The 27,748-nt window shown below is 40.5% G+C and overlaps 2 protein-coding genes and 1 non-coding gene across 5 annotated transcripts in view; 1 reads left to right on the top strand and 2 right to left on the bottom strand.

The window, feature by feature from the left end:
• On the bottom strand, positions 1 to 27,303 carry PPM1K (protein phosphatase, Mg2+/Mn2+ dependent 1K). 3 transcript variants are annotated; one of them, XM_055297028.2, is made up of 7 exons: positions 26,904 to 27,303; positions 20,324 to 20,822; positions 19,327 to 19,427; positions 10,553 to 10,718; positions 10,002 to 10,146; positions 7,328 to 7,462; positions 1 to 5,061 (listed from the first exon to the last, which is right to left on the bottom strand). In XM_055297028.2, the coding sequence occupies exons 2-7, from the start codon at positions 20,761 to 20,763 to the stop codon at positions 4,930 to 4,932; spliced, it is 1,119 nt and encodes a 372-aa protein (XP_055153003.1). In that variant the 5' UTR covers positions 20,764 to 20,822; positions 26,904 to 27,303; the 3' UTR covers positions 1 to 4,929. The 3 variants fall into 3 exon arrangements, with proteins under 3 accessions (XP_055153003.1, XP_055153004.1, XP_063466332.1); XM_055297029.2 differs by lacking the exon at positions 26,904 to 27,303 and adding an exon at positions 26,273 to 26,650; XM_063610262.1 differs by lacking the exon at positions 7,328 to 7,462 and having other exon boundaries at positions 26,904 to 27,120.
• Positions 17,391 to 17,494, bottom strand: LOC129492367 (U6 spliceosomal RNA). The gene has a single exon (XR_008660828.2). It is a non-coding gene; the product is annotated as a U6 spliceosomal RNA (small nuclear RNA).
• LOC134731511 (uncharacterized) overlaps positions 25,980 to 27,748 on the top strand; it is a 76,457-nt gene continuing 74,688 nt past the window's right edge. Inside the window, exons 1-2 of the mRNA XM_063610265.1 lie at positions 25,980 to 26,863; positions 27,079 to 27,559. Coding sequence (XP_063466335.1) covers positions 26,248 to 26,863; positions 27,079 to 27,119 — 657 coding nt within the window. The 5' untranslated portion in view covers positions 25,980 to 26,247 and the 3' untranslated portion in view covers positions 27,120 to 27,559. The remainder of the gene's footprint in view (positions 26,864 to 27,078; positions 27,560 to 27,748) is intronic.

Genomic DNA, 27,748 nt, shown 5'->3' with positions numbered 1-27,748 from the left:
TTTTTAACATTGTTTAATGCATGTACTTTATTAGAATAGTTTGAACACTGATATAATGTGATTTTATTCTGCTCACAGTTCCTCTAGTACACAGATTTAAAACAATGGTCAAAGCAGCAATTACATCAACTCACTGTAGGAGTCATTATGCACTCAGGTAGTACTTTGGTAAATTACAAAACAAATGTACACAAGGGCACTTCAGTAGAAATTAAATCAGTTTGGGGACACATCAGGCTGCTAAATTCTGTACTAGAATCCAACAGTAAATGAGTCATTCTCGGAAGTGGAAGAACTCCATGATTTCACAGCCTAGAACACTAAGTATGACCACCAATGCACCATTTCAACCATCTAACAACCAATGGGAGCGTCTATTGTTCTCATCCCAATACTAAAAGCAAAAGACAGGCCATCACAAGTTGGCGTGTTCACCTTGTGACGACATGACTTTATTTCTGCTTAAGTCATCTATATAAGCGAATCTAATAAATACAATAAAATGTAACCCAACAAAAATCTCATGTCACTCTTTACAGACATGAGTATATGAGAACCATGGAGGTGCTAAAGAAAAATAGAAGCATTTTCTTATTATCATACTACCATGAAATTAAATTTATGTCTGTTCTAAGGAAAGAAACTAAATGTCCTGTTTGATATTGATAAGTAGGCCTACTCATTCTCTACCAAAATCCTAAAAAAAAAATAAAATAAAATTTCACTTAAAAAATAATTTCCGGGCTGGGCACAGTGCTGTAATCCCAGCACTTTGGGAGGCCGAGGCAGATGGATCACGAGGGCAAGAGATCGAGACCATCCTGGCCAATATGGTGAAACCCCGTCTCTACTAAAAATACAAAATTAGCCGGGCGTGGTGGCACGCACCTGTAGTCCCAGCTACTCCGGAGGCTGAGGCAAGAGAATCGCTTAAACCCAGGAGGCAGAGGTTACAGTGAGCCGAGATCGTGCCACTGCACTCTAGCCTGGCAACAGAGTGAGACTCTGTCCCAAGAAAAAAAAAAAATTCCATCTTTTAGATTATGTGCTAATAATTCTCTTTTAAGTGTTGGAACAGGGGAAAGTTCACATTATAGAGTACAAAGGATCAAAATGGATCCCTCCAAAATGGACATCCCCCCAGAAAAATGCTTAAGACTTTGAAGCACTTAAGACATATAAAGATCTGGCCAGGTGAGATGGCTCATGCCTGTAATCCCAGCACTTTGGGAGGCCGAGGTGGGTGGATCACTTGAGGTCAGGAGTTCGAGACCAGCCTGGCCAATAGGGCGAAACTCCATCTCTACTAAAAATACAAAAAAATTAGCCAGGCACGGTGGCGGGCACCTGTAATCCCAGCTACTCGGGAGGCTGAGGCAGGAGAACGGCGTGAACCCAGGAGGTGGAGCTTGCAGTGAGCCGAGATTGTGCCACTGCACTCCAGCCTGGGTGACAGAGCAAGACTCCTTCTCAAAAAATAAAAAAATAAAAAATTAGCCAGGGGTGGTGGCATGCGCCTGTAGTCCCAGCTACTCAGGAGGCTGAGGCAGAAGAATCGTTTGAACCCGGGAGACAGAGGTTGCAGGGAGCCGAGACCGCACTACTGCACTTCAGCCTGGGTGACAGAGTGAGACTCCATCTCAAAAAAAAAAAAAAAAAGAAATACAAAATCTGTAACAAATGAACAGCTGATGGAGAACAGGACAGCATTTACTTCTGAATCTATAAGGTACTTAAGAACTTATACTTGTGGAAAATTACAATGACAATGAGTATTCCACCAAACAGATGGTGGCAAATAGTTAGGCAACACATATTAGAAAGGTGATTTCTATACTACACATAAATGAAAGACAAACCCAACCACAATTGATGTTTTACTACATTAATGTAATTTACACTATACCTATACCCACATGGCAAATTCAGTTATAACTGAAAAACTAGAGCAGTCCCTTTTTTTTACTATGATTTGCATATTTTCCAGTATCCTAATACATGTATACTTCTCTTTTATAGATTATGATAATCTACATTTAAAATTCCATTTTAATATTGTGGCATGAAAAATACAAACACCAGTACAGTATGTTTTATGCTTACTCAAAGTTAACTGGCTCAGAGTTTTAAAAGCTTTCCCGGACAAGTCTACCCTATATCCCCATCCTATAATTCCTCTTTGTCGAACCTGGCAATCTCAGTGAGCTATGATTGCACCACTGCACTTCAGCCTGGACAACAAAGTGAGACTCTGTAACTACAAAAAACAAAAACAGACAAACTTGGCTATCTACCTCAATCCATCAATCACCCTCACGCCTTTGAACTTGACAACATCACTCCTAATCTTAGTTTTTAAAGTAAAAGATAGGAATTAGTAATGTAAAGCATTCAAAACAAAAATGAAATCTGCATATTTGTTTATTTATTTATTTGAGATTGAGTTTTTGCTCTGCTGTCCAGGCTGGAGTGCAATGGCGTGATCTTGACTCACTGCAACCTCCGCCTCCTAGGTTCAAGCAATTCTCCTTCCTTGGCCTCCCCAGTAGCTGGGATTACAGGCGCCCACCACCACGCCTGGCTAATTTTTGCATTTTTTGATCGAGACGAGGTTTCACCATGTTGGCCAGGCTGGTCTCTAACTCTTGACCTCAGGTGATCCACCTGCCTTGGCCTCCCAAAGTGCTAGGATTACAGGCTTGAGCCACCGTGCCTGGCTTAAACCTGCATCTTTAGAATGTCATTTTTGTGCGTTAGTTTTCCTTTGCCTGTTGGTTTGGAAATTCTCCATGTTCCTAAAGGTAGCTTCCACATTTCTGTTCCAAGAACTGATCAGAAAAAACAAGATGGTTTCCTGCTTTAGTTGCCTCCCTTTGGTTCCTCACCTCTCAGACAACAAACAGAATGTTAATAGTCTTTCCTGTGATGTTTTTCCTTCTTTCACCTAACTTCCCTTGAAAAAAAAATCGAAATATTTATTTAGCACTTTTTTCAAAGGGCAATTCCTGATTAATATAGGCAGAAAAACTCAAGATTTATCTTCTTCCATTCCCAAAAACGTAAGAAGATGTGAATATTTATATTGGGCCCTCCTCTCCTCATACACTTTTACCTAGCACTTAAAGAAAAAAAAAGTCAACTCAAAAAACAGTTGAAGGTATATACTACATCAACTTTTTCTTTTGTTTCTGCCACAAAATTCCATGTCATTCTTACGATTCAGTATTTTTCTCACATCCTATTACTTTATATACAAATTGCCAAATAGCAGTTTTTAACCTATTTCCTCATCTGCTGATAACCACTGGTTCTCCACTATAAGGAAATTGCCCCTAGTTTGTCAAGGGTCCTTAAAAATAATATATCAATAATTTAAAACTGGTGAAAGAGCTATGCAAGATTGTTCCCTTTAATTTTGTATTACTCCAAAATATACATATGTACACATACTCACACATATAACAAATTTACATAGTTTGCAGAAATAAACTACAGAAATAATTCCAAACATACATTTAGAAATTCACATTTTAACAGCAAACTTACATGCACATAAAGAGAAGTATAGTTTTATACTTCCTAAGTTTCATAGCAAGCTGAAATGGAGAGTGTTTTAATGTTCATTTTAGATTGATTCTTTCTCCTAAGTCTTAGAAAATGAGCAAAAAGGAGACATAAAACTCAAGCTATGTCTATAGCAGTATCAGTCAATGTGGTATTATTTTTACTAACAAATTATTCAATTGCTTACTCTATACAAAAAGTGATATACACATACTATAATACTATATACAAAACACAAAATAGCGTTGGAGATAACAAATGAGAACTTCATAAAAATACTTGATTCCATCAGTATTTAACTTTTGACCAGAAGACTCAGCCTGTGCATTCTTTTCTGAGATTAAGGAATAGTCACATTTTTATAGCATTCTTAACTATAGAAAAATAGGAATGAATGGAGGGGAGGGCTGATGAGACAGTCGAAATACATATTTATAAATATGTATACAATTCAGTAATGTCATATCATCTGAATTAATTTCTTTTCTTTTTTTTTTTTTGAGATGGAGTTTCACTCTTGCCGCCCAAGCTGGAGTGCAATGGCATGATCTCAGCTCACTGCAACCCCCGTCTCCCGGGTTCAAGTGATTCCTCCTTCCTCAGCCTCCCTAGTAGCTGGGATTACAGGTGTCTGCCACCACACCCAGCTAATTTTTTTTTTGAGATTTTTACTAGAGATGGGGTTTCACCATGTTGGCCAGGCTGGTGTTGAATTCCTGACCTCAGGTGATCTACCCACCTTGGCCTCCCAAAGTGCTGAGATTACAGGCATGAGCCACTGTGCCTGGCCAAATTAATATCTTTTGCATGGTTACTTTCACCAGTAAGTGGTCCAGAATACAAAATATGGTAACAGAGAACTGTTTTCATACTTATTCCTTGGTACAGTTATTAAAAATAAAAACTTGCATTTTAGGATTAGGGAAGTCTGGAAAAAAAATTTTTTTAAACTTGGAGATCACATATTGAATAGCTGTCAAAATTCAAACTGACTAGTTTTGAAGAACTTCAAAAATGTGTTCAAATGAATAAAGAACAAAAATGACCAAAAGAAACCCATAGCTGCCTAAGAGTCTTAAAAATTATTAATGTGACACTCTCATCTCTCATCAAGTGTATCCAAACCACTTCTCATTTGCTCTTTCCATTTAAAGACTCACAGTAGCTTCACTACACATATATTTATACTGAACATGTACAGCTGAACATAAATATGATGAGCATTTATGAAAAAACTACTATCTAAGTGGTTTACACTGACTTGTGCACTGATCTAGTGAGTTAGGAGACCTTTTTGATCTTGTCAGTTTCTTGACATGCTCAGTGAAAAACTGGTGCACAGAAACTCTAAGTCCCAGCTGGTAATCAGGCCCATCGTCCACTGGAGGCAAAGCTTCTGCTGAATGAGAAGTTGATTTCAGAGTTCTTATATTTTCCCCAGGCACCAAAAGGCACTACTACTGCAGTACTGTTATCCTCAGTACCATACTGTATTGCCTGCAAGGTGTGGCAGGAAGAAAGAGAAAAACATTGGAAATCACAGTCTATACAAAGAGAAATCAGCCTTTCCTTCCCTTGGAAATACCCTTCCCCTAGAAAGCCAAACTGGCCTTATGTGCAGTTACTAACCTACTTATTTCACAATGGTTTGTGATTTTCACCCTGTATTAATGCCCACAAGGATTATTAAATTGCACATGGAATAACAGATGACCCAAAACAACCATATTAGCTATATTCTGCTGTAGCAATTTTGGCAACAGAAACACCAGTGGACTAAGGGGCATTGGTATGCAGCTCCTGAAAATGAAGATACATGTAAAGCATTTAGTGTAGGGAGTAACACACAGTGCAGACTTGATAATTGTTAGCTCTTAACAGGAATTCAATTCCCTTTAGGGAAATTCACCATAACAGAATAAAAACCTTGGAAATTGAAAGACAAAAAAACTATCCATAATCATAAGAGAAATACAAATGGCTAATAAGCCTATGCAAATAGCTAACTCCACCAACAAAGAAAAAAGATAAAAATTTCTACACTAAAATTTGATTTTTCCATCTGTCGAATTGGCAAAAAAAAAATATGGTAAGAATTTAGAGAAACAAACTGTAGAACACGCTAGTGTAAATTGGGATAGTATTTCTGGAGGATAATTTGGCAAACTTATTAAAAGCTCTAGAACATTGTGTATTCTTTCATCTAGAAATTTTATTTATTTATTGAGACAGGGTCTTGTTCTGTCACCCAGGCTGGAGTGCAGTGGCACGATATCGGCTCACTGCAGCCTCAACCTCCCAAACTCAGGTGATCTTCCCACCTTAGCCTTCTAAGTAGCTGACACCACAGGCAGTACCACCATGCCCAGCTAAGTAAAAAAAATATTTTTTTGTAGAGACTGGGTCTCGCCATGTTGCCCAAGCTGGTCTTGAATTCCCGGGCTCAGGCAATCTTCCCATCTCAGCCTCCCAAAGTGCTGGGATTACAGGTCTAAGCCACCATACCTGGCCTAAAAATTTTATTTCTAAGGGCTCAAGCAATCCTCCCACCTCATCCTCCCTCATAGCTGGGACTATACATGCATGCCACCACACCTGGATACTATTTCTAAGAATTAAACCTATTTCCTGACGGAAACAGATATGCACAAATAGACATCAGAATGTTTATTACAGTGCTTCCTCTGTAGTATGGAAAAAATAAACATAAATTTCTTGACCAGAGGAACTTTAAATGAATTATGTATAAGAATAAAATGGAACACTATGCATTCATTGCAAATTTCATTACCTTTGTGAATTAGAATGCAAATATCTGCAAGACAGGCAGTTGAAATTGGGAAAGAAGTGTTCATCCACGAAATTGGGCCTATTTCCTCACTTTCATGAACACCCTGTTTAGCACGGGTGAAGGCAGTAACCAAATGAATAATTCATATATTATAATCATGTTTGCCCATCTAAGCAAATAATACTTTTAAAGTAAGGTCTATTATCTTAATTTGGGAAATGCAAAAATAGCTGTTGAATTAAAACATGCCTCTAATATTTTAAATAATACAAAGCATAGTTTACGTTTTCTTTACTGGATATTACCCAGCTTTCTTTTAATTTTAGTTCTGACTGACACACAACCTCATCCCTGTGCCTTTTTGTATTTTGGTTTATCTTTTCCACACACCCATTCTGAATAACCAGAAGGTGACTGTGCTATATCCTCAAATTGGATATTTGCTTGGAGCACTCTAGTTTAATGGTGAAGTGGTTGGACTTGGGAACCTAGTTGTTTGGGTTTAAAGTCCAGTTCTGCAATTTAATAGTTTTATGACCTTCGGTGATTAACTCTGTAGCCTCTGTACCTGTTTTCCTCATCTGTGAAAAGTGACAATAATAGCTCCAACCTAATAGGGTTACTGTGATGATTACAATATATGTAATTGTACATACTGTACAATACATACAGTAATGAGTTAATACATATGAATATTGTCTGACACATAGCAAGTGATATATTAGTTTATTATTATTATAATTTACTATTGCCATTACTATCATTTCAAGGTATATACAAAGCCAAAGAATAAACAAAGCACATTTCCTTGGCATATTAAAATTTTAACTTGGGGAAATAATAAAAATTTTATAATTGGAAATATTATGGAATCAAGTGTAAAATTCACTGCAACACTCAAAAGCTAAAACACAATGCCTGGACTGTCCTTTCCTTCTCCTTGAGACTTTTCAGGCAGAAGCTCTGGGTCACCTGTTCAGTCACCGCATGGGCTGCTTTGTTGGGATCATGGCACTGATTGACAAAATCACAAATCTCTTGACTATTCACCATGAAGTTAATTCCATCTGTGGTGAGGACCAGGAAGCTGTCATCAGCATGATGTAACTGCAATCAGAACCAAATGCCTATGATTATAAGCTAGACTCTGCCTTAGCATAATCTTGCTAATTCAAAGGTTTTATCTGTTTTGCTAAGTGGTCATCTGTGTAACAGCTTGCGAGCTGATATGGTTTGGCTGTGTCCCCACCCAAATCTCATCTTGAATTATAGCTACCATAATTCCCATGTGTTGTGGGAGGGACCTGGTGGGAGGTAACCGAATCATGGTGGGTCTTTCCCATGCCGTTTTCATAATAGTGAAGAAGTCTCACAAGATCTGATGGTTTTATAAAGGGTAGTTCCCCCGCACATGCTCTCTTTGCCTGCCACCATGTAAGACATGACTTTGCTCCTCTTTCACCTTCCACCATGATTGTGTGGCCTCCCCAGCCATGTGGAACTGTGAGCCCATTAAACCTCTTTCTTTATAAATTACCCAGTCTCGAGTATATCTTTATTAGCAGTGTGAGAACAGACCAATACATAGGCAAACCATGAAAATGTAAAGCCTACATGTTGGGCAAAAGTAGTAACATTTAGAATTAACCAACAAGGATAAAGCTAATATTTAGTTAGTAAAATATAAATAGTAGTTAAAAGCAGAAAGTAAAGAGTAAAGAAGTTGCAATCCTCTGAAATCCCATCACCAGAGGTAATCACGCCTAATAATTTAGCAAACACCCTTCAAGATATCTTGATTTAATTCCATAATTTAACATCACAAAGGGAGAATCCAGATAGCCCAATGCTGAGAGGTAGCTCAGTGTAATGGTTATGAGTGCTGTCTCTAAGCCCAGGCTTCTAGGATTTGAATCCTGCCTCTATTATCTGGCTGGGTGAGCAGAGGTGCATTGACATCTGTATGCTTTAGATTTTCCTTGAAAAATGGAGATAGTAGTACTTATTTTGAACAGAGCCCAGCACATAGTACACTCTGCTAAGTATCTGTTAGATAAAATGAAATGGGGTATCTATAACATGAAGTGGGATATCTATAGACTTGAAACCCTTCATGCAATTAATTAACAAGTGTTTGCTGCCAGTTTTGGAAGCCTACACTATACTGTGCTAGGGACTATAGTGGCTCAGGAGTTTTAGAGAACTCTCAGCTCATGGACTGGGTGTGTGTTGGGGGGCAGTTCAGGACAATGAGGACACTGATTAGTACATGCAAAGGATGCCACAGAAGTAGAGGTAGGCGATTATGCTGGCTGATTGGGTGCAGGTGATGCTGGCTGATTGGGTGCAGGTGATGCTGATTGACTGGGTGCAGGTGATGCTGGCTGACTGGGTGCAGGTGATGCTGGCTGACTGGGTGCAGGTGATGCTGGCTGACTGGGTGCAGGTGATGCTGGCTAACTGGGTGCAGGTGATGCTGGCTGATTGGGTGCAGGTGATGCTGATTGACTGGGTGCAGGTGATGCTGGCTGACTGGGTGCAGGTAATGCTGGCTGACTAGGTGCAGGTGATGCTGGCTGACTGGGTGCAGGTGATGCTGGCTGACTGGGTGCAGGTGATGCTGGCTAACTGGGTGCAGGTGATGCTGGCTGATTGGGTGCAGGTGATGCTGATTGACTGGGTGCAGGTGATGCTGGCTGACTGGGTGCAGGTAATGCTGGCTGACTAGGTGCAGGTGATGCTGGCTGACTGGGTGCAGGTGATGCTGGCTGACTGGGTGCAGGTGATGCTGGCTGATTGGGTACAGGTGATGCTGACTGGGTGCAGGTGATGCTGGCTGACTGGGTGCAGATGATGCTGGCTGACTGGGTGCAGGTGATGCTGGCTGATTGGGTGCAGGTGATGCTGATTGACTGGGTGCAGGTGATGCTGGCTGACTGGGTGCAGGTAATGCTGGCTGACTGGGTGCAGGTGATGCTGGCTGACTGGGTGCAGGTGATGCTGGCTGACTGGGTGCAGGTGATGCTGGCTGACTGGGTGCAGGTGATGCTGGCTGATTGGGTACAGGTGATGCTGACTGGGTGCAGGTGATGCTGGCTGACTGGGTGCAGATGATGCTGGCTGACTGGGTGCAGGTGATGCTGGCTGACTGGGTGCAGGTGATGCTGGCTAACTGGGTGCAGGTGATGCTGGCTGATTGGGTGCAGGTGATGCTGATTGACTGGGTGCAGGTGATGCTGGCTGACTGGGTGCAGGTAATGCTGATTGACTGGGTGCAGGTGATGCTGGCTGACTGGGTGCAGGTGATGCTGGCTGACTGGGTGCAGGTGATGCTGGCTGACTGGGTGCAGGTGATGCTGGCTGACTGGGTGCAGGTGATGCTGGCTGACTGGGTGCAGGTGATGCTGGCTGACTGGGTGCAGGTGATGCTGGCTGATTGGGTGCAGGTGATGCTGACTGGGTGCAGGTGATGCTGGCTGACTGGGTGCAGGTGATGCTGGCATCTTATTTTACCTGAAAAGTTTTTTTATCCTTCCATAAATTACTCCCTTTTAAAAATCATTTTGGCCTCCAAGAAAGGTGCAGCAGAGACAATCCTACATTCACTCTCTGCAGGTTTATCAAGTGTTGGCAGGTCCTTTCTTACCTTAATCCTCTTAGTTTCAGGTTCTGCTATGACACCACTGGTCTTAAGGTCCAAATCTCCAATACTTCTTGTCATTGCAAGCCTGCCATTTACGTGAGGCTGCCCCAAACTATTCCAAGCTACAAAACCACCACATTTCTTGATCCTGTTAAAAGTTAAATGACAATGGTGTGACATGTAGAAAACCCTTTGGGAGGCCAAGGAGGGCAGATCACGAGGTCAGGAGATCGAGACCATCCTGGCTAACATGGTGAAACCCCATCTCTGCTAAAAAACAAAAAATTAGCCGAGTGTGTTGGCGGGCGCCTGTAGTCCCAGCTACTCGGGAGGCTGAGGCAGAAGAATGGCGTGAACCCGGGAGGTGGAGCTTGCAGTGAGCCAAGATTGCACCACTGCACTCCAGCCTGGGTGACAGAGTGAGACTCTGTCTCAAAAAAACAAAAAGAAAACCAAGTCACTGTTAAACTTAACCATGACATCAGTTTAAAAACTATTATGAACTAAAAACATCATCCACATAGAATGATATGATGGATCAGTGGTGGTAGTACCTTTCTTTTTCATCTTTTCTTTCTGGAGTATGGTCAGTGGTCAGCTTCATGGGTTTTCCTTTTCTACACAAAATAGCCCGGCTGTCCCCAACACTGGCTACAACCAGTTCAATACCATCTCGCAATAGGGCTACTGTTGCAGTAGTCCCAGAGGTCAGAAGAGTTGCTACAAGTATTATGAAAAAAAGAGTACAAGTTAGTGACAGTCAAATGATTGGATATGGAATTTTTATTACAAAATAAAACACAAGCATGATAAACTACTGCTGGAATATATCATTCTAATTTAACTAGAGCTAAGCAAATAAAATGCAAATGAACTATGCAAGTAACAGCATGCAGAGAAACAAGTATTTAATTCAGTAACAAGGCTCCATGCAAACGGAATGGTTGCTAATCTAATTTGGCAAACACTGCATCACTATCTACAAATGGCCTCTATTCATATCAGGTAGCGCTGACTTGAACTTGTAACAACACCTTCATGGATATCTGGTATCTGGACTGAAAGTATTAAAATTTAATTAGGTTGGCTATGATGGTGGGATGACTTAGGTCTACTTGAGCCCACAGAGGCAAGCTGATTTTTCTATAGTCTACGGATTTAGAAGGTTTTCTCTTCCATTTTTTACTCCTATCCTGTGAACATATTATCAGTTAGTAGGCTAAGTGACATATGCCAAGGGCATACCATTTGCATATTCTACCTCTGTATGCTTCTAAAACTGTTTCAATTTTATAAATGTTCATCAAAAAAATCCGAAAATGGTTACAGGCTCACATTCTTTTCTGTTTATCTTTGTCCTCCCTAGACGTGAAACAAAGTTACAACCATCATTATAGGGGCAGAGAATCTGGGGGAGGGGAGGTGGGGAATGAAGTTCATTCTAGCTTCTCATAAACTTGGTGTAGTTAACACTCCTAACTCCAGAAGGTTATAATACAAAGAGGTGGTCTCCAAACGCAGGGCAGTACTGCCAGCTGCAACTCCTGGGGTCCTGCTTGGGCCCAGAGCATTCCACGAATATGAATTTTCTCTAATAACAAATAAAATTCATTGTTACTGGGCTTGAGGTCACTGTTTCCTCCATCCAACTCAGACTGCATTTCCGCATCTTCCTTTGATTTCTTCTAACAGTGTCTGCCCTAAGTCCTTCACCACTTGTTAAAAATTGTTAATTTGCATTGAGCCTTGTCAAAAGGGAGAATATTGTGAAATTATGGGCTAAAAAATAAAACAAAGTGGAAGAAATTGGAAAAGATAACTTCTTTAAAGCAGGCATTGTCTTTAGTAACACTCTTAACTCTTTAAAACATTCCAAAGATGACTTTGATTTTAAAGGTAGATTTAGGAAAAACGAAGTGCTACTGATTTAACTGATTAAGACTCAATCTTTCTAAGTTTTTTTTTCCCCAAAAAGATAATTTTGAAAACTTCATCAGTAATGCATTGGAGGGAGATATATACATAAATAGATTTTTCCAATCAGTGTATTAAAATGCCTGCTTTAATCAGAAAAGTAAGATGGAAAAGCATGAATAAACTCTACTTAATCTTTTATAGTCATGCTGAACTTTCTTGAGAAATAACATTTATAGTTGCACTATCTTTCCATTTTTCTCTTGATTTTGGAACTGTCGTGCCAATGTAATATTTCTGCAATGCTGAAAGATATATTTGTCCACCATATAACACAAATGTTTTAGCATAAGTATCAGTGATATTTATATTACAAATGTTAACTCGTAACTTTAAATTACCCAAACAACTATAAAACAGTGGAATCTTTACAGTTTGACTAACTACGATATTTCAAACGATTTAAAGAGCCAGGTAAGGGAACACGGCATTTATTCAGATGCTACCTGTCCCAGGAATTTAATATTCCTTCCGTTTGTTTAAACCAGCTACAATAGTTTTCTTAAAAATGGTTTATTATTGGCCACAGTAAAAGAGTTAAAATTTCATAAGTAAAAGTTTAGTTATTTAGGCTTGTAATTCATGGCTCGGTCACCTAGGAATTTTAAGAGTTTGACTTTTTACCAACCCAACTTCACAGTTCCAAAATCCCAGGATTTATAGGAAAGGCTTCAAAACTAACTGTCAATTCTGATTTGCTAAGCATTTAAGAATGTAAATATTAAATCAGCATTCATTTTCATTTAACGTTTAACATGGAAGTAAAAATTCTCACTTTTTGCTCTAACAACAAAACTAGAAAACTAAGACATCTTTCAATAAGTTCTTAACACTCACTGGACAATTTCTACTGCAAGTCATCTCAACTAATGGGACAAAGAGATGTGGGAACCTTCCCGTAGTCCAGGCTAGGAACCGCTGGACTCCTTCACCTGGGACAAAATTAAGCAGATCTCTCTTTCCACTGAAGCCCAGCATATAGTGTCCACGGGCTCCAGGTCTAGAGCTGCTGACCAGGCACAGTTCTCTGCCACAAATAACACGCACAGAGGCAAATAGGAATTTCACCCAGGAATTGTGCTCAAACATTACAAACCTGCAACACAGGGGAGAGCAGAGAAAGAGCTGCAAAATAAGGGAAGGGTTTTTTATTTTGGTGAAAATTTAACTAGCAAATTATATAATATTCCAGGAGATGCCAAATCAATTATTCCAAAACTCAGTTTGTTCCAGTTGATGGTATTTTGTAGTTGAGTCTATTTTTTCATCACAGGGTAACACTTCTTTCTTAATTTTGTGGTTTCTAAGGTTGAAAAAACTATATAAAAAAGTATCTGTACCAAGACACATAAATGGTGACACAGACCTACATTTAACACACTCACAAAAACACTCACACATATACACATTCACTGAAATAGTTGGTCTTAAACACAGTAAATCACTACCTTTACTGAGTTAGAAAAAATGCACTGTAAATTTGTTTGGTAGCAATATCAGAATTGTCTCAATAATAGAAAGGTAAATCTACAGTTACAGCATGGAAGAATTTGTATCTGACAAGCAGGATGTAAACTACAGTATACCACCAAATTACTGGGACTTAAATATATATATCAAGAAGGAATCAAAGCACCCACTATACAAGATACATGGAGTAATGCATTTGTTAATGGTGCTTAATGCAGAGACTTAGTACCTAGAAGGCATTTTTGAGTAGAATGATTAATTTAAATCCATTGTTTAAAGGCTAGCGAGACTTATGTTTATAATTTTATATAATTCACAAAATGGGTATTTCTGCAGCTCTCTCTTTACCCCAGTGTTGCAGGTCGACACATCAAAAGAAAAATGATCAAGATTGTGAATGCCAACATAAAGAGCAAAAGCTATACTTTTCAAAGTATAATGACCCCTAGTAATTACTCAGTTGTGTAAATAATACTATGTATAAGCCAATACAGTTTCAATATTTATTAAAAATGGGTGTTCTAGACTCATGATTCATGAACACCAAAATCAAAGTAATGAGCTGAAGCAGTAGCAGCACAGTAAGAACATCTCATCAATGTTCTCCCTACTTTTTTTTCTTTTGGCTGTCCCGGCATAGGGGATTCAAAAATGCTGTGTTTACAGCCCTGGTTCTTTTGTAGTTTAATTCTTCCATAAAGAGATCACAGGATATGAAGAACATAAAAGTTTCTGGTGAGACTCATAATGCCATCAACGTCCCCCACTCTGAATGTCAGAGCAAGGCTTCTCTTTTTGTTCCATTTGTCCCTTTCAGAGCTTTGTTGCTTTCAAAGTTTAAGCAATCTGGAAACACTCTGAAGAGCTTATAGCAAATACAGAATTATAACCTAATTTTCTACCATCTAGTTTGTTCTAAGTGGCTATCTGTTTATAAACAACAGACTGGTGGGATATCATCTGGATTTACTGGCTGCTTTTATTAATTGTAAAAGTAGACATTACTGGTATAAATTGAATAAAAAAATTAAGAGATGGTGATGAAATTTGCTACTGATAACTAAGGACAGGTTGAAAATGCATTAACAAAAAAGCAATAAAAATAGCTGACAATTTCTTAAGGGCAAGGGAATCTTGTTCTTGCCATTTCTTGATAAGTGGCATTTTGATTTTATTCTTTTCAAAATATCCCCCGCTACAATAGTAAATTATTTTATTTTATTCTACTCAAACGATAACCTTTTATTATATTTTACAGATCAGTCATCCAGGACATGCTCCGTCTGTGGTTGGCATCGTCTCATTTTTGAAAGGACTGAATGCACATAAAAGTCTCTTGCCCACGCTGAACTCGCACATGCCTGGCAGAGAAGAGCTCTCACTAAGTGTAACTTGAATGTGACCTTGCCCGGGCAACAGCAGTGCCATTCAACAGTTAATATTTTAAATGTTAGTAAGATAATTTGAAGTTCTTTACATAGCTGTAACAGCTTTGGAACTGAAGTTGAGAGGAGATAAGACTGTTTTAACTGCACTTAAGAAAGTTAATATGGTATTGATACAGGAGCTAGAAATAAATTATTTAGGCAGATAGTGAGGGTAAAGGAGTCCTTGGCAAGGCTTCCCTTTCAACAAAAAGCAGCCTCCAAACCATTTCTTTTCTAACAAAGAGCAGCCTGAAAAATTGAGCTGCAAACATAAATAAGCAAGCTGGAAGCTTGCACAGGTGAATGCCAGCAGCTGTGCTAATAGAAAAGGACTACCTGGGCTGGGCATGACGGCTCATGCCTGTAATCCCAGCACTTGGGGAGGCCAAGGCAGATGGATCACCTGAGGTCAGGAGTTAGAGACCAGCCTGACCAACATGGCGAAACCCCATCTCTACTAAAAATACAAAAATTAGGCAGGCATGGTGGCAGGCGCCTGTAATCCCAGCTACTCGGGAGGCTGAGGCAGGGGAATCACTTGAATCTGGGAGGTGGAGGTTGCAGTGAGCTGAAATTGCGCCATTGCACTCTAGCCTGGGAGACTACAGTGAAACTCTGTCTCATAAAAAAAAAAGAAAAGAAAAGAAAAGAAAAGGGCTACATGGGGCAACTCTGTCTCAAAAAAAAAAAAAAAAAAGAAAAAGAAAAGAAAAGGGCTACCTGGGGCCAAGCATGTTCAATATGTTTCATCTTCCCTTTTCTTTGTCACCATGTGTAAAGAAATGGGCAACATGGTGCTGGCCAGGTAGAGAACCCATCTGCATAATAAAAGATTAGGGTGGGGGTGGCCAGATTATTGAATGCTCTGCAAATTGCACACCTAGGCCTAATCAGTTTTTCGTGTGCTATGCAAATGGCACATCTGGTCCAACCAATCTTTCGTGCCCTATGGAAATCAGACACTGCCTCCTCAAGCTCATCCATAAAGCCTCCTGCACTTCAGCATGGACTAGAAACCTGTTTGGGACCCCTCTTTTTGCAGGAGAGAGCTTTTCTCTTTCTTTCACCTATTAAGTCTCCACCCTTAACCTCACTCCTTGTGTGTCCTCGTCCTTGATTTCCTTGGCATGAGACAATGAAACTCGAGTATTACGCCAGACGAATGATGCTGCTTCAGTAGGACTGAGGGGCACGCCTCTCTTTTATACCTAAAATCTCACCATTAGTAATTCACTTCTATGGTTTAAGCCTTTTTCAGGTGTCTGCTAACTAAAATTCAAATCCATCCAGGAGAGACAGCTCATTAAAATGCATATATTTTATTAATAATTTGATTAAATCAGCTATATGATAATAAAAGAAAAAATTACAGTAACTTCAGTGAGAAAGAGTAGGCAGTGGAGATCTCAGTTCAATCCAAATAATTATTGAGTACCTGCCAGGTTCTATGCAGGGTGCTGCACATTGGAGATTCAAAAATGAATAAGCCACAGTCCTTCACCTCACAGGAAGGGTTCAAGAAGAGGGGAAAGGGGTTAATACTAAAAGAGAAAAGATGAAAGAAACTGGAGAGGGTAAACTGCACTTACTACAAAATTTTGTTTCACTGGCACTGGTCCTATCTATATACATAGGCCGAAAAGAATATTATCCACTCTTATAATACTGATACTGCTTCAGTTCTTGCTAAAAACTAAAGTTTTAAACTTAAATAATAACTTTGAAATGTAAAATGACATTTAAAAAAATCCACAAATTGAACAGTTACACAACATATGGCATTCTATCTTTAGTGGCTTTAATGTATTTGATAAAATAGGCCCTAAATATCAAAAGACAATTTTTGCCATCTTTGAAGCCTTTGGCAACTTATTAAGAATAAAATTTTTAAATGTTCTCAAAACACTAATTTTTTTTTTTTTTTTTTTTTTTGAGACGGAGTCTCGCTCTGTCGCCCAGGCTGGAGTGCAGTGGCGCAATCTCGGCTCACTGCAAGCTCCGCCTCCCGGGTTCACGGCATTCTCCTGCCTCAGCCTCTCCGAGTAGCTGGGACTACAGGCACCCGCCACCACGCCCGGCTAATTTTTTGTATTTTTAGTAGAGACGGGGTTTCACCGTGGTCTCGATCTCCTGACCTCGTGATCCGCCCGCCTTGGCCTCCCAAAGTGCTGGGATTACAAGCGTGAGCCACCGTGCCCGGCCTCAAAACACTAATTTTTAAAAAACACAGACCGATAAGAATATATACAAAATAAGAATTTAATAACAAATAGCAAATTTAATAACAAAATAAGATTTAATAACAATATTATAATAGACTTTTTCTTTTAGTACACACTAAGAGCATCATCTTGTTTTGCTCCATTATACTTTCAAACAAATTACCATTATATGAAAAATACATTTTAAAATATCTTAAGAATGTTCTGGGATCATTACCTCAAAGCATATGATAGAGGAATTAAATTAAATAATGCATTTTAATTTCTTTATTACAAATGAATTAATTTTATTAAGAATAAAAAATATGGAACACTTTATGTATTTGTGTGCCATCCTTGCACAAGGACCATGCTGATCTCTGTATCATTCCAATTTTAGTGTATGTGCTGCTGAAGTAAGCATATGAATTACATTTTTGTGACTAATTTCTTTATACAACTGTTTAATTGTTTTTGTGACAAAGGTATCTTTAGAAAGTTTCTTTTAAGATAGGCAAGTTAATTAAATTCTTTAAGTTCAAAATTCTGTTGAGTTATACTTTATTCAATAATAAAAGGAGGCTTGTCATATTTTACATCAAGTCAATCACCGCTTGGTTTAAGCACCTACATTGACTAGATACTTTTAAAAGAGGCTGATGGCATTGAGAAGGTCAATGTTTTTGGTTGGTGGTCACATGCCTGGGATAAATATGGACATTCTCATCCAAAAACCTTGCCCAGTAAGCTGCAGCTATTTACAGAACAGCTGGGGCACACGACCAGCACTACAGTCAACAAACATTGTGGTGTGAGACATAGCCAGACTCACAGCTAACTCAGTTATTATGAAATAAGAGCATACCAAAATTCAGGAAGTAATAAAAATAAAACCATAAGAAAACATTTGATTTCCTCTTTTCCTTCAGGTGTTTTAACTATTTGGAACAAGAGCTAAATCTTATGCATAAAGTTTACCTCTTTCAACTTCTGTCTTCTTAAAGGTAAGGGTCCAGTTGAAAGGAAAAAGAAAAATTCCAAAGGAATGAGAGAAAAGAAAATGGGCCTAAATAATCTACAAACTGGAAAACATATCCCTGAACAGAGTGGACTGTAATGCTTTCCTGATGAGTGGGATAGTAAGGTTCTCAAAAAAAGCTCAGGAAAAAATCTCAAGATGGTAAATAGAACCATCCCAGAGTTACCTTCTCCTCTCATCATGAGAGGATAGAGAGAATGCTGGTGGTCAGGAAAATCCCAGCCCTAACTCTGAACTGACCTTTACCACTCTAATCTTCAGTTCCCTCACTCTGAAATGCAAACAATCTCTATCCTTATGTATTCCAACTGAAGACTGTTCAACTGACATTTCTGTGGTGCATTTGATTTCTTTCTTTTTTTTAAGAAAAGGATGAACCAAATACAGATCAAGATTATTGCATGATTCATTTTCAGATCATTTACAAGGTTACATGCACACATTCATTTGGCTGGTACAGAAATTTTCAGGGTTAACTTTAACAGCAAAATATTTGGGACTAGCTAACTAGAAAACATTTGCTGAATTTTCCTGAAATGGTTTTGATAAATTTAGTCAAAACCAGAAACATTTCACTTTCAAAATTTAAGGACATACAGTACACAAAATTTTAAATTCAGCTAGCATGCCCTTATGCTGAAGATATCACTAGTTACCAGAGAAAAGCTGCAAGATTGAGCTTTTTAAGAAGTGACAGAAAAATATTTTCCTTCTAATTATACAAATTAGTGCATAATAACCATTGTCTTTTTCTATTTAGGACCTATTTGCAATTTTTTCTTGTTGGACAATGACTGTCCTCACTAGATGTGATTACCCTGTAGTGTATTTCAGCACTTGGTCACCAGATCCATCTAAAAAAAACCAAAAACCCAAAACAAAACTCATAGTATGGACATTTTGTCCATAAAATGAACAAACAGATTAAACATTTTTAAAATCTTTTAAAAACTAAAGTACAACATCAGAACTGTTCCGGGGCTTCTCTTTCTGAAAAATTCTCCAATATATTTCATTTAAAAGTGAGGAATTAACATTAATTTGAGTTCCCAACAGCATTTAATGTGATTCTTCATATAAACTCATTTCTATATAAATCCTTACAAACAATTGTCCATTAAAATCCCCTCCCCCAAAGGACTTAAGTTGTTTCCTTTTTACTCCTCCCCCACCCCATGTACTCCCTAGGACCCAAGGAATGTGATAGTTTTACATACCATCAGCAGACAGGCGAGCATGACTCGAAAAGGCTTTATCTATTTCTAGAAAAGCCAAGGTCAACAGAGTTTCCAAGTTCTTCTCCTTAGGAAGCAAATCCCTTTGTGGGGAGGAAAAAAAGAGCCTCAAACAATCATTTTACAGTAGGTTTTTCTCCTCACTGTTACTCTAGCTAGCAGTCATTCCATACAACAGGCCTCATGATTTTCCTGTCAAATGCTGAAGACTTACTGGCTAAGGAATACTTATTGAGAATCCACTAAGTATCAGGTACTGTGATAAGCTTTTAAGGGCACAACAATGAAAGTCCAAGTCCTTGTCCTTGAAGAATTGATCCTCACTACTACAACCCTGAGAGGTCAAGAGTTCCTTCCTATTGTGAGTTCTTTCATGGAATGAGGTATACACAGGAAGTCAAGAAATGATCACTGGGAAGTCAAAAATAGTCACATGGTCGTAACTCCATCACATGTTCTCCCTCTTTCGATTTTAGCAGTAATGTGATCGTCAAAAATGCATTAATAGTAGTTGAAGTAAATAAACTGAAGAGCTCCAAAACGCCTGCATTAGATGCATTTTTCCACACTAATGCCAATCATCCAAAGCTATTTTCAACAAGTCAAGTATTCAAAGTTATTCATACCACTTGAAAGAGTAATTACCATTTACTGAAGCACTTATCTGTCCTACACTGATGGGAGTAAATGCTTCTCATAGCTTATCTCATGTACATTATGCCACTTCACTTAAAATGATCACAAATTAAGTGCTATAGATTTTAGTTAATGCTTTCCCCAGGGGAGTTGTTAAAACATGCATTTCTGAAATTGTGATAACCATAAGTAATAAATGGCACACTTAAACTACTGCTCATTCATGAAGCATGCGACCACTCAAGTAACTATGTTTACCCTGGAAGCCTCAGCCAAAGGGTGAAAGTTTAAGTAGGAAGTATAGGGGGACTGCAAAGTCAGGAGTGAAAGTCATTGTACATACATAATACATTTCTCCATGTGGGTATGACAGAAATCAGCTGCTGCAGGTCCACCGTGTCCATCATACACTGCAAAGTACAGGACCTCATCTGTCAGCTGAGCGAAGTCAAACCGATCTTCATTCTCTTTCCGTTTGCCAATCTGTGAGGCGCACCCCACATTTTCCAAGCTGATTTTGGGAATTGGCTTGCCATACTTAATGCTGGGTGGCAGCAGAATTGGCTCATCGATGCGGTTATCCCAGATCCCAAAATTGTCCCAGGTAGCTGGACTCCCACTACCGTCTGGGTCAAACCGAGAACACCTAGGCTCTGAAGTGGAGCTGTGGCATGTGGGTGTAACCCGCCTGTCGTCCTGCAGCAGGCGGGAGCTTAGCAGCACTCTCCTTCTCACCTGGTTCCCACCACTTCTGACCAAAGTAATTAAGGCAGCTGTTGACATAACTCAGCTCCAAAGGACTCAGTGATGACGGAAAGGTCAATGGAACAATAATGGAATGTCTTCAAGAAAAATGATGCAAGTCACAGGGGACAGAGGGAGAGAGGGGTAGAGGAGGAGAGGGAGAGAGAGAGAGAGAGAGAGAGAGACCATCAGAAATTTTGAATATAACTGATATGTCATCAAATATTACCAAAAATGAAGCTCATAAAGGATTTGACAGAAAATACATATATTTATGTTATATATTGGGTAGGCATCCAATAGCCTACTTCTAAGAACAGTGGATCAAAAATGAATCGATTTTCCTACCACATTCACAGCATTTACATTCTATAAAAATTTGACGGTGTGCACATATACAGAACATGTATCTCTTAAACTTGAACCTGCAATCACTTGTTAAACTGCAGGTTCTGACCCAGTGGCTATGGGGTGGAGTCATTCTGCATTTCTAACCAACACCCTGGTGATACAGAAGCTGCTGGTCCCCAAGTTACACTTCTAGTAGCAAAAACACATAATACATGTATAAATAAATATACTTCCCTTCATTAACTCTATTACTTTCAAGAAAAGGTAGGGGTAAATATTAACAATAGCAACAAAGTCTGTTCAGGAAAAAATAACAGGCTAATAGAATACTTAAAATAGTTCTGTTTCCAAAGAATGGCCAAGTTTTAGCAAAAACATAATCTAGGATAAATCTAAGTTTTATTTTAACATTTCTCAACCTACTAAGCTTTACATACTATATTACTATGGTAAATATAAATTGGTGTGCAAACACCCCAGAGGCACAAAGATAAGCCAGTTTTGATGCTCCCCATCCTGGTAGACTCTCTCACTAGGAGGGTATGTGGGTATGATCTCAGGAACCTGGCAGCACTGCATTTGTGACAAGCAGCCCTGATTTCTGAACGAGTGATCTACGTATTTACATTCACAACTGCAGCTCTCCTTTCCCCAACCCTAGCAACCCAACAACACTTGAGACTACACTTATTTGAAACGATTACTTTACACCCCCATTTCTGGGCTCCACCCCGAAACTCAATCCTAAAGCCTCTCTTGGCATTACATGGTGTTACCAGGGGGAATTCCTACCCCACTGCAGGTAGAGCTGTTTCTGGGAATTTTCCATACAAATAAAAAATTTGTCTCCATAGGATTTTGTTCTATTACTTTATTCTTTTAAAATCAACTTGAAAAGATGGCAGAATACTAAGGTTTGATGATGTTGGTGGATGGTCTACAGATACTATATTATTCTCAATCGTATGTTTAAATTATTTCACAATAAAAAATGAACTTGAAAAGATGTATCTTTCCAAAAGGTATAAACATACACAAATGAAACCCAGCTTGAGTGCAGTTATGAGAAAATGCACTACAGATTTCAAACAATTACTTTCAGGAGAATTTTTGGGAATCAGTCTAGCTATGTATAGGGAAGGCCATTACTTCTTTCGGTGGGTAAAACAGGCAAAAGAAAGAACGAGGTTCCAAAGAACATCCCTAGATGTTTATTTGTTTTAATTTCTTGTAGAGATGGGTTCTCACTTTGTTGCCCAGTCTACTCTTGAACTCCTGGCTTCAAGTGATCTTCTCACCTCAGCCTCCCAAAGTATTGGAATTATAGGCATGTGCCACAGAGACTGGCCTCAATCTTTAGATATTTAAGCAATAAAAAAATATATGAGCTCTGCCGTCACAGAATTTAGAACAAAGATGGCCACCAAAACAAGTAATGTATCATCAAAGACTTAGGAAGTCATCCCTTCTTGGCCTTTTGGCCAAGATTCTGCATAGAAGGCTGAAATTCATTTCTTTGTAAGACAACATTGTTGGGGGGTTGGAGAGTGGCAGAGACACAGCATCTCTGGTTATCAAAGAGAAGTAACATGGCCAGACCTGGTGGCTCACACTTGTAATCCCAGCACTTTGAGAGGCCAAGGCAGGCAAATCACTTGAGGCCAAGAGTTGGAGACCAGTGGGCAACTTTGCAAAACCCCGTCTCCACTAAAAATACAAAAATTAGTCAGGCGTGGTTCCGCATGCCTGTAGTCCCAGCTACTCAGGGGGCTGAGGTGGGAGGAGTGCTTGATCCAAGGAGTTTGAGACTACGCTGGGCAACATGGTGAAACCCTGTATCTACAAAAAGTACAAAAATGAGGTGGACAGATTGCTTGAGCCTGGGAGGCAGAGGCTGCAGTGAGCCAAGATTACACCACTGCACTCCAGCCTGAGCAATGGAGCAAGACACTGTCTATTTAAAAAAAAAAAAGAGAGTGAGAGAGAGAAATAACACATTCCATTGCAAGAGATGTTTGTTCTTTTGCTTCTAATTGAGAGTTAGATTTTATTCAGCAACAATTATGGATTCAAGCCAGCAATGGTGTGTTAAAAAAAATTTTAAAAACCAATTATGTTAACTATAGGTGATGAATTCAGACTTCAAACTATAATACAATCTACCAGGTAATAGAAGTACTAATTATTTGGAGATAATTCCCAAAGCAGCTTTATATAATATAGAAAAAAAAGAACTTTAAAGAAATACATTTATTAGAAAATATTTATATTTGAAGAGTTAACTTGAGATTAGCAAAATACTACTCTTTTGGTTTCGGTCTGAAAGTATATATGCCATATTCAGCCTTGAGCTACTTTGCAGTCATACACCTACTTTAAACCAGAGTTCTGGAATTACAAATAAATAAATATTAAAGTTTTTCTGCAGCTCTTCTAGTATATTCTTGCCATTTTATCTCCTCTTTATCCTCCCCCCAATTTTTTTTTTTAAATAATAAAATAGAACTGCATTTTCACAGAGAACAAATATCCACTGGAAACATTTTTAAGAAATGAGATAAAATGCAAATTGAGCAGTTTCTATAAGGCTAAAAACCTGCGTATTTTAAAATCAATCATCAACCTGGCATCCTTCCTCGTGTATGGTTTCCATAATCATCTCAGAAAGCAGGCAGTCATAGGAAAACACCTACTTTAAGGCATATTATTGGCAGAGATGAAATGTGACCCAGATATATAGCTAGTTTATAAAAAACAAATATACAAAAAACCAGGTCGGCATCGCTTAGGTAAACAAGAGATGTTACGAAGTGGCTCCATGTCCTTTTCCATCTGCAATGTAATTAAATCATATCAATCCCCTCCATATTCCCTAAGAAACAATTCAAAAGCAGCTGGAGTTCCCAAAGTAAATAACAACTTTGAATTAAACCTGCACATTAAGAAAAGTTTCCTCCTCCAGAGCTCCACAATCGGGATCTGCCATCAGAGACCCCACAGCTCGCCGATGCCCATGGGAATGACTATGCTTTGACCAGCAAGGCAAGGGGAGTAGAACTTGTGATGTGAAAAACAAAAACCTTAAGGAAAAAAAAAAAGCAATCAGTGTTCTCTACAACAAAAAGAGTGGAGAACAAACTAGCAAACACCTAAGGATTGTCTTTTGTCAGTTCAGCAATTAAAAATTGGGATGAGGCCGGGCGCGGTGGCTCACGCTTGTAATCCCAGCACTTTGGGAGGCCGAGGCGGGCGGATCACGAGGTCAGGAGATCGAGACCACGGTGAAACCCCGTCTCTACTAAAAATACAAAAAATTAGCCGGGCGTCGTGGCGGGCGCCTGTAGTCCCAGCTACTCAGAGAGGCTGAGGCAGGAGAATGGCGTGAACCCAGGAGGCGGAGCTTGCAGTGAGCCAAGATCGCGCCACTGCACTCCAGCCTGGGCGACAGAGCGAGACTCCGTCTCAAAAAAAAAAAAAAAAAAAAAAAAAAATTGGGATGAGTTCATTATTCCGCAAACTAAGAGAGAGAAGGGATCTTTTTAAGTAAGCAGGGGAGATTTAGCTCAATCTTTTGATCGGAAAACATGGCCAGTTTATTTTTATAAACCATTTTAACATTATATTCAATCTTTGGAAGTCAAGTCATCCAAAAGGAAAGCACTGTCACTGGCAGGAAGGTGCACTGGATTTGAGTTAAACTGTTCTTGTACGTTAAAAGCAGGTCAAAAGGGCAGTTTAAGCACATGCCAAAATTATTCAGGAGTTCTAAAGTTCTGAAACCTGCTTAGATTTTATCCCTCTAGAAAAAATATTTTAAGAAAGCATTCCTATCTGCCCATTATGAAGTGGCATTTAGGTATCTACAACTTCCACAATGAGAACACAGCCCTTTTAAATATTCTTAAACCAAATATTTACCTATCGACCTTTTTAGAAAATCAATTAAGGCATCTCAGTAAGTTCAAATAGTATGGAAATTTCCAGAATGTATTTCAGCTAATTTGGACCCCAGTACCTTCTTTATCAATACCCTGCTAGGAGGAAGGGAAAGAAAATTTACTGCTTTACCTGAGGGGAAAAAAGAAAACAACAATAAAAACTCCAAAGGACTCCCCTTAGGTTTAATGTGAATATATCTATGTTCAGATGTGTGACTGGAGAAAAGTGTGAAATGTGAGCAGTGAAAAGTACTCAGTATTCTATTCCCATAGATATCTTTTAAGACGTTAGTAAATATGCACACAAGCCACAGACTATATCCTAAACCTGTAACTTTATAATGCCTTTAAGAACTTTCCTTCACAGTCTATTATGTCACCAGCCACTCTCCTCTCTTCTTTCCTCGTCTCTAAGGATTTCAGTCAAGGAAGTTGCCTGGGTGATCAGTAGTAATGACTAAGGTTGAAAGAAAAAATCATTAGCGAGAACTCACTACTCAAATATTGTAACTAAGGTATTTTATCAGACACACACACACGCACGTGATGCTCTTCTTCCTGCCATGGCTGCCTAACTAGAATACTACGAACCATAGCTGTTTTTTCTTTTTCTTTCTGAGACAGGGTCTTGCTCTGTCGCCCAGGCTGGAGTGCAGTGGTGCGATCTCGGCTCATTGCAGCCTTGACCACCCAGGCTCGAGAGATCCTTCCACCTCAGCCTCCCAGGTTGGGACCACAGGCACATGCCACCACGCCCGGGTAATTTTTGTATTTTTTGTAGAGCCGAGGTTTCGCTATGTTGCCCAGGCTGGTCTCGAACTCCTGGGCTCAAGCCCGCTTTGGCCTCCCAAAGTGCTGTGATCACAGGCGTGAGACATTGCTCCCGGTCTCATTGCTCTTTTTCATGGTCATGGTAATCTGTCACTTTAGTCGCTCATTCTGAAGCCGAAGGACAACCTCATTCCTCCGCCCTGACGGAAAGAACCGATGAGGCCTTGCTGCACTTTAACAGTGGGAGGCTCGGAAAAGCCCGTGGAGCTTTAGAGACTGCAAATTCCCTGGCTATTTCCACCTAGAGCCTCTTTGTCACATCCGATGAATTCTCTCATCTACAGAAAGCGGCTGCTGAAAAAGACATCACCGGCTACAAGGCCTTGAGTATTACAGCGCTCCCTGAGCAAACTAAAACCCAAGTCTTCGGATCAAAACCAGCCGGGGCTGTGCATCCTTCCCGATGCCGGACCTCCTGAAAATCTCACCTGGGTACAGCTCAGGATCCTGGGCTCGGCTCGCTGGCCCTGACAGGCGAGTGGCCAGGGTGACACACGGTGAGAAGAACACACGCCCGCCTGCCTGCGAAGCCTCGCAAATAGCTGGGCTCCCTGGGCACCTTCTGCCGCCAGGTCTCCGCCTCCCAACCTCCCTCTGGGCGTACCGAGCCCGTTGTCGCCACGTTTCCCTCGCCCGGGCGGCAATGCGGCACCCACCCCGCAGCATCCTCGCTTCCGGGGCCTCGGGCAAGGGTCTCCAGTCTCGGCCCACCCACCCTGCCCCCCTCGCGCCGCGCTGGCCCTCCAGCCTGAGACCACATTCAAGGCCGAGCGCAGTCTGGGCTAGAAACCCGCCGCTCGGGGCGCAGGCAGCCCAGCTGGGCCCCGCCCCACCCCGACGAGCTGCTCACGACCTCCGAAGGGAAGAAAGCGGCGCTCTAAGAACCCAGAGAGACCGCCGGCCAAGCGCCGACTCGGGGGGCTGGGGAACGGAAACCGACGTCTCCACTTCGCCCTCCCGGGAAACCCTTCTCCGCTTACTCTCCATTCCGCGACCGCCAATAAAGAACAGCATACATGGTTAGCAGAAATAAATGAATTGCACTCTCTAGGCTCTTACCTCTGGATGGCTACGTCCCTGAAAAATGTTTTAATTCGCTAATGGAGGGCGGGGGAGGAGCTTTCTTGGTCGGTAAATAAGAGTGCCTTCTCCGTTGTCTCGGATCTCCGAAGCAAGCAGTCAAAGCGGCCACTGCCTTGCCTGCTGGAAATTCTCGAAAATTTTTCTCCCGCAGTTGACCAGATGGAGAGGGAGAAGTCTGTTCCCGCTGACTGACAACAGATCCGGCCAGTCGGCGCTCGGCGAGACGGCTGGCCGGCCGCCCGGGCCCTCGATCGCAGCCAATCACAGATGCCGATGGGAACGAGCCTCCCCGCGGCTGCTGTTTGACTTCGCAGGCTTCCAGCTGCGCAGCAGAGCGACGTCACCCTGTGCCAGTGGTGGCTCGCGGCGGCGCCCCGCCCACCCGAGGTTAGCGCCCCAGCCAAAGAGGGGGCGCGCTTGCGCGGTGGGTGGGGCCGCGAGACTTGGTACCTCGCCAGCGGGCGGAGCGCGGAGGGGGTTTCGCTTCGGGCAAAGGGAGTGTGGTTGTGACCGCCAGGAAACCGAGAACGGAATGCCAATACTGCTTAGGCTTAGAATTTGAAAGGCATCTGATTTCACCGCCATGTCTTTGAAAAGCAGTGCACAGTGCAGTCTTCTTCGTGGCTGAACAGGTATCTTGTGATCTTTCGGGAATGTCTATTCATTCATTAAACAAGTATTTCTGTGTTTAATGAAGGACGTCTTGTATGCTAGACATTTGCTAGGCACTGGGGATACGCCCCTAACACAGCTAGACACGAGAGCTGCCCTCATAGAATTTTCAGTCTAACAAAGAAGAGGGAGAAAACCAACAAGTAAAC

The sequence above is a fragment of the Symphalangus syndactylus genome, chromosome 10, assembly GCF_028878055.3.
Source record: "Symphalangus syndactylus isolate Jambi chromosome 10, NHGRI_mSymSyn1-v2.1_pri, whole genome shotgun sequence".
NCBI lineage: Eukaryota > Metazoa > Chordata > Mammalia > Primates > Hylobatidae > Symphalangus > Symphalangus syndactylus.
Note: the sequence above shows the minus strand (reverse complement) of the source record. Positions and strands in the feature narration are given on the sequence as shown.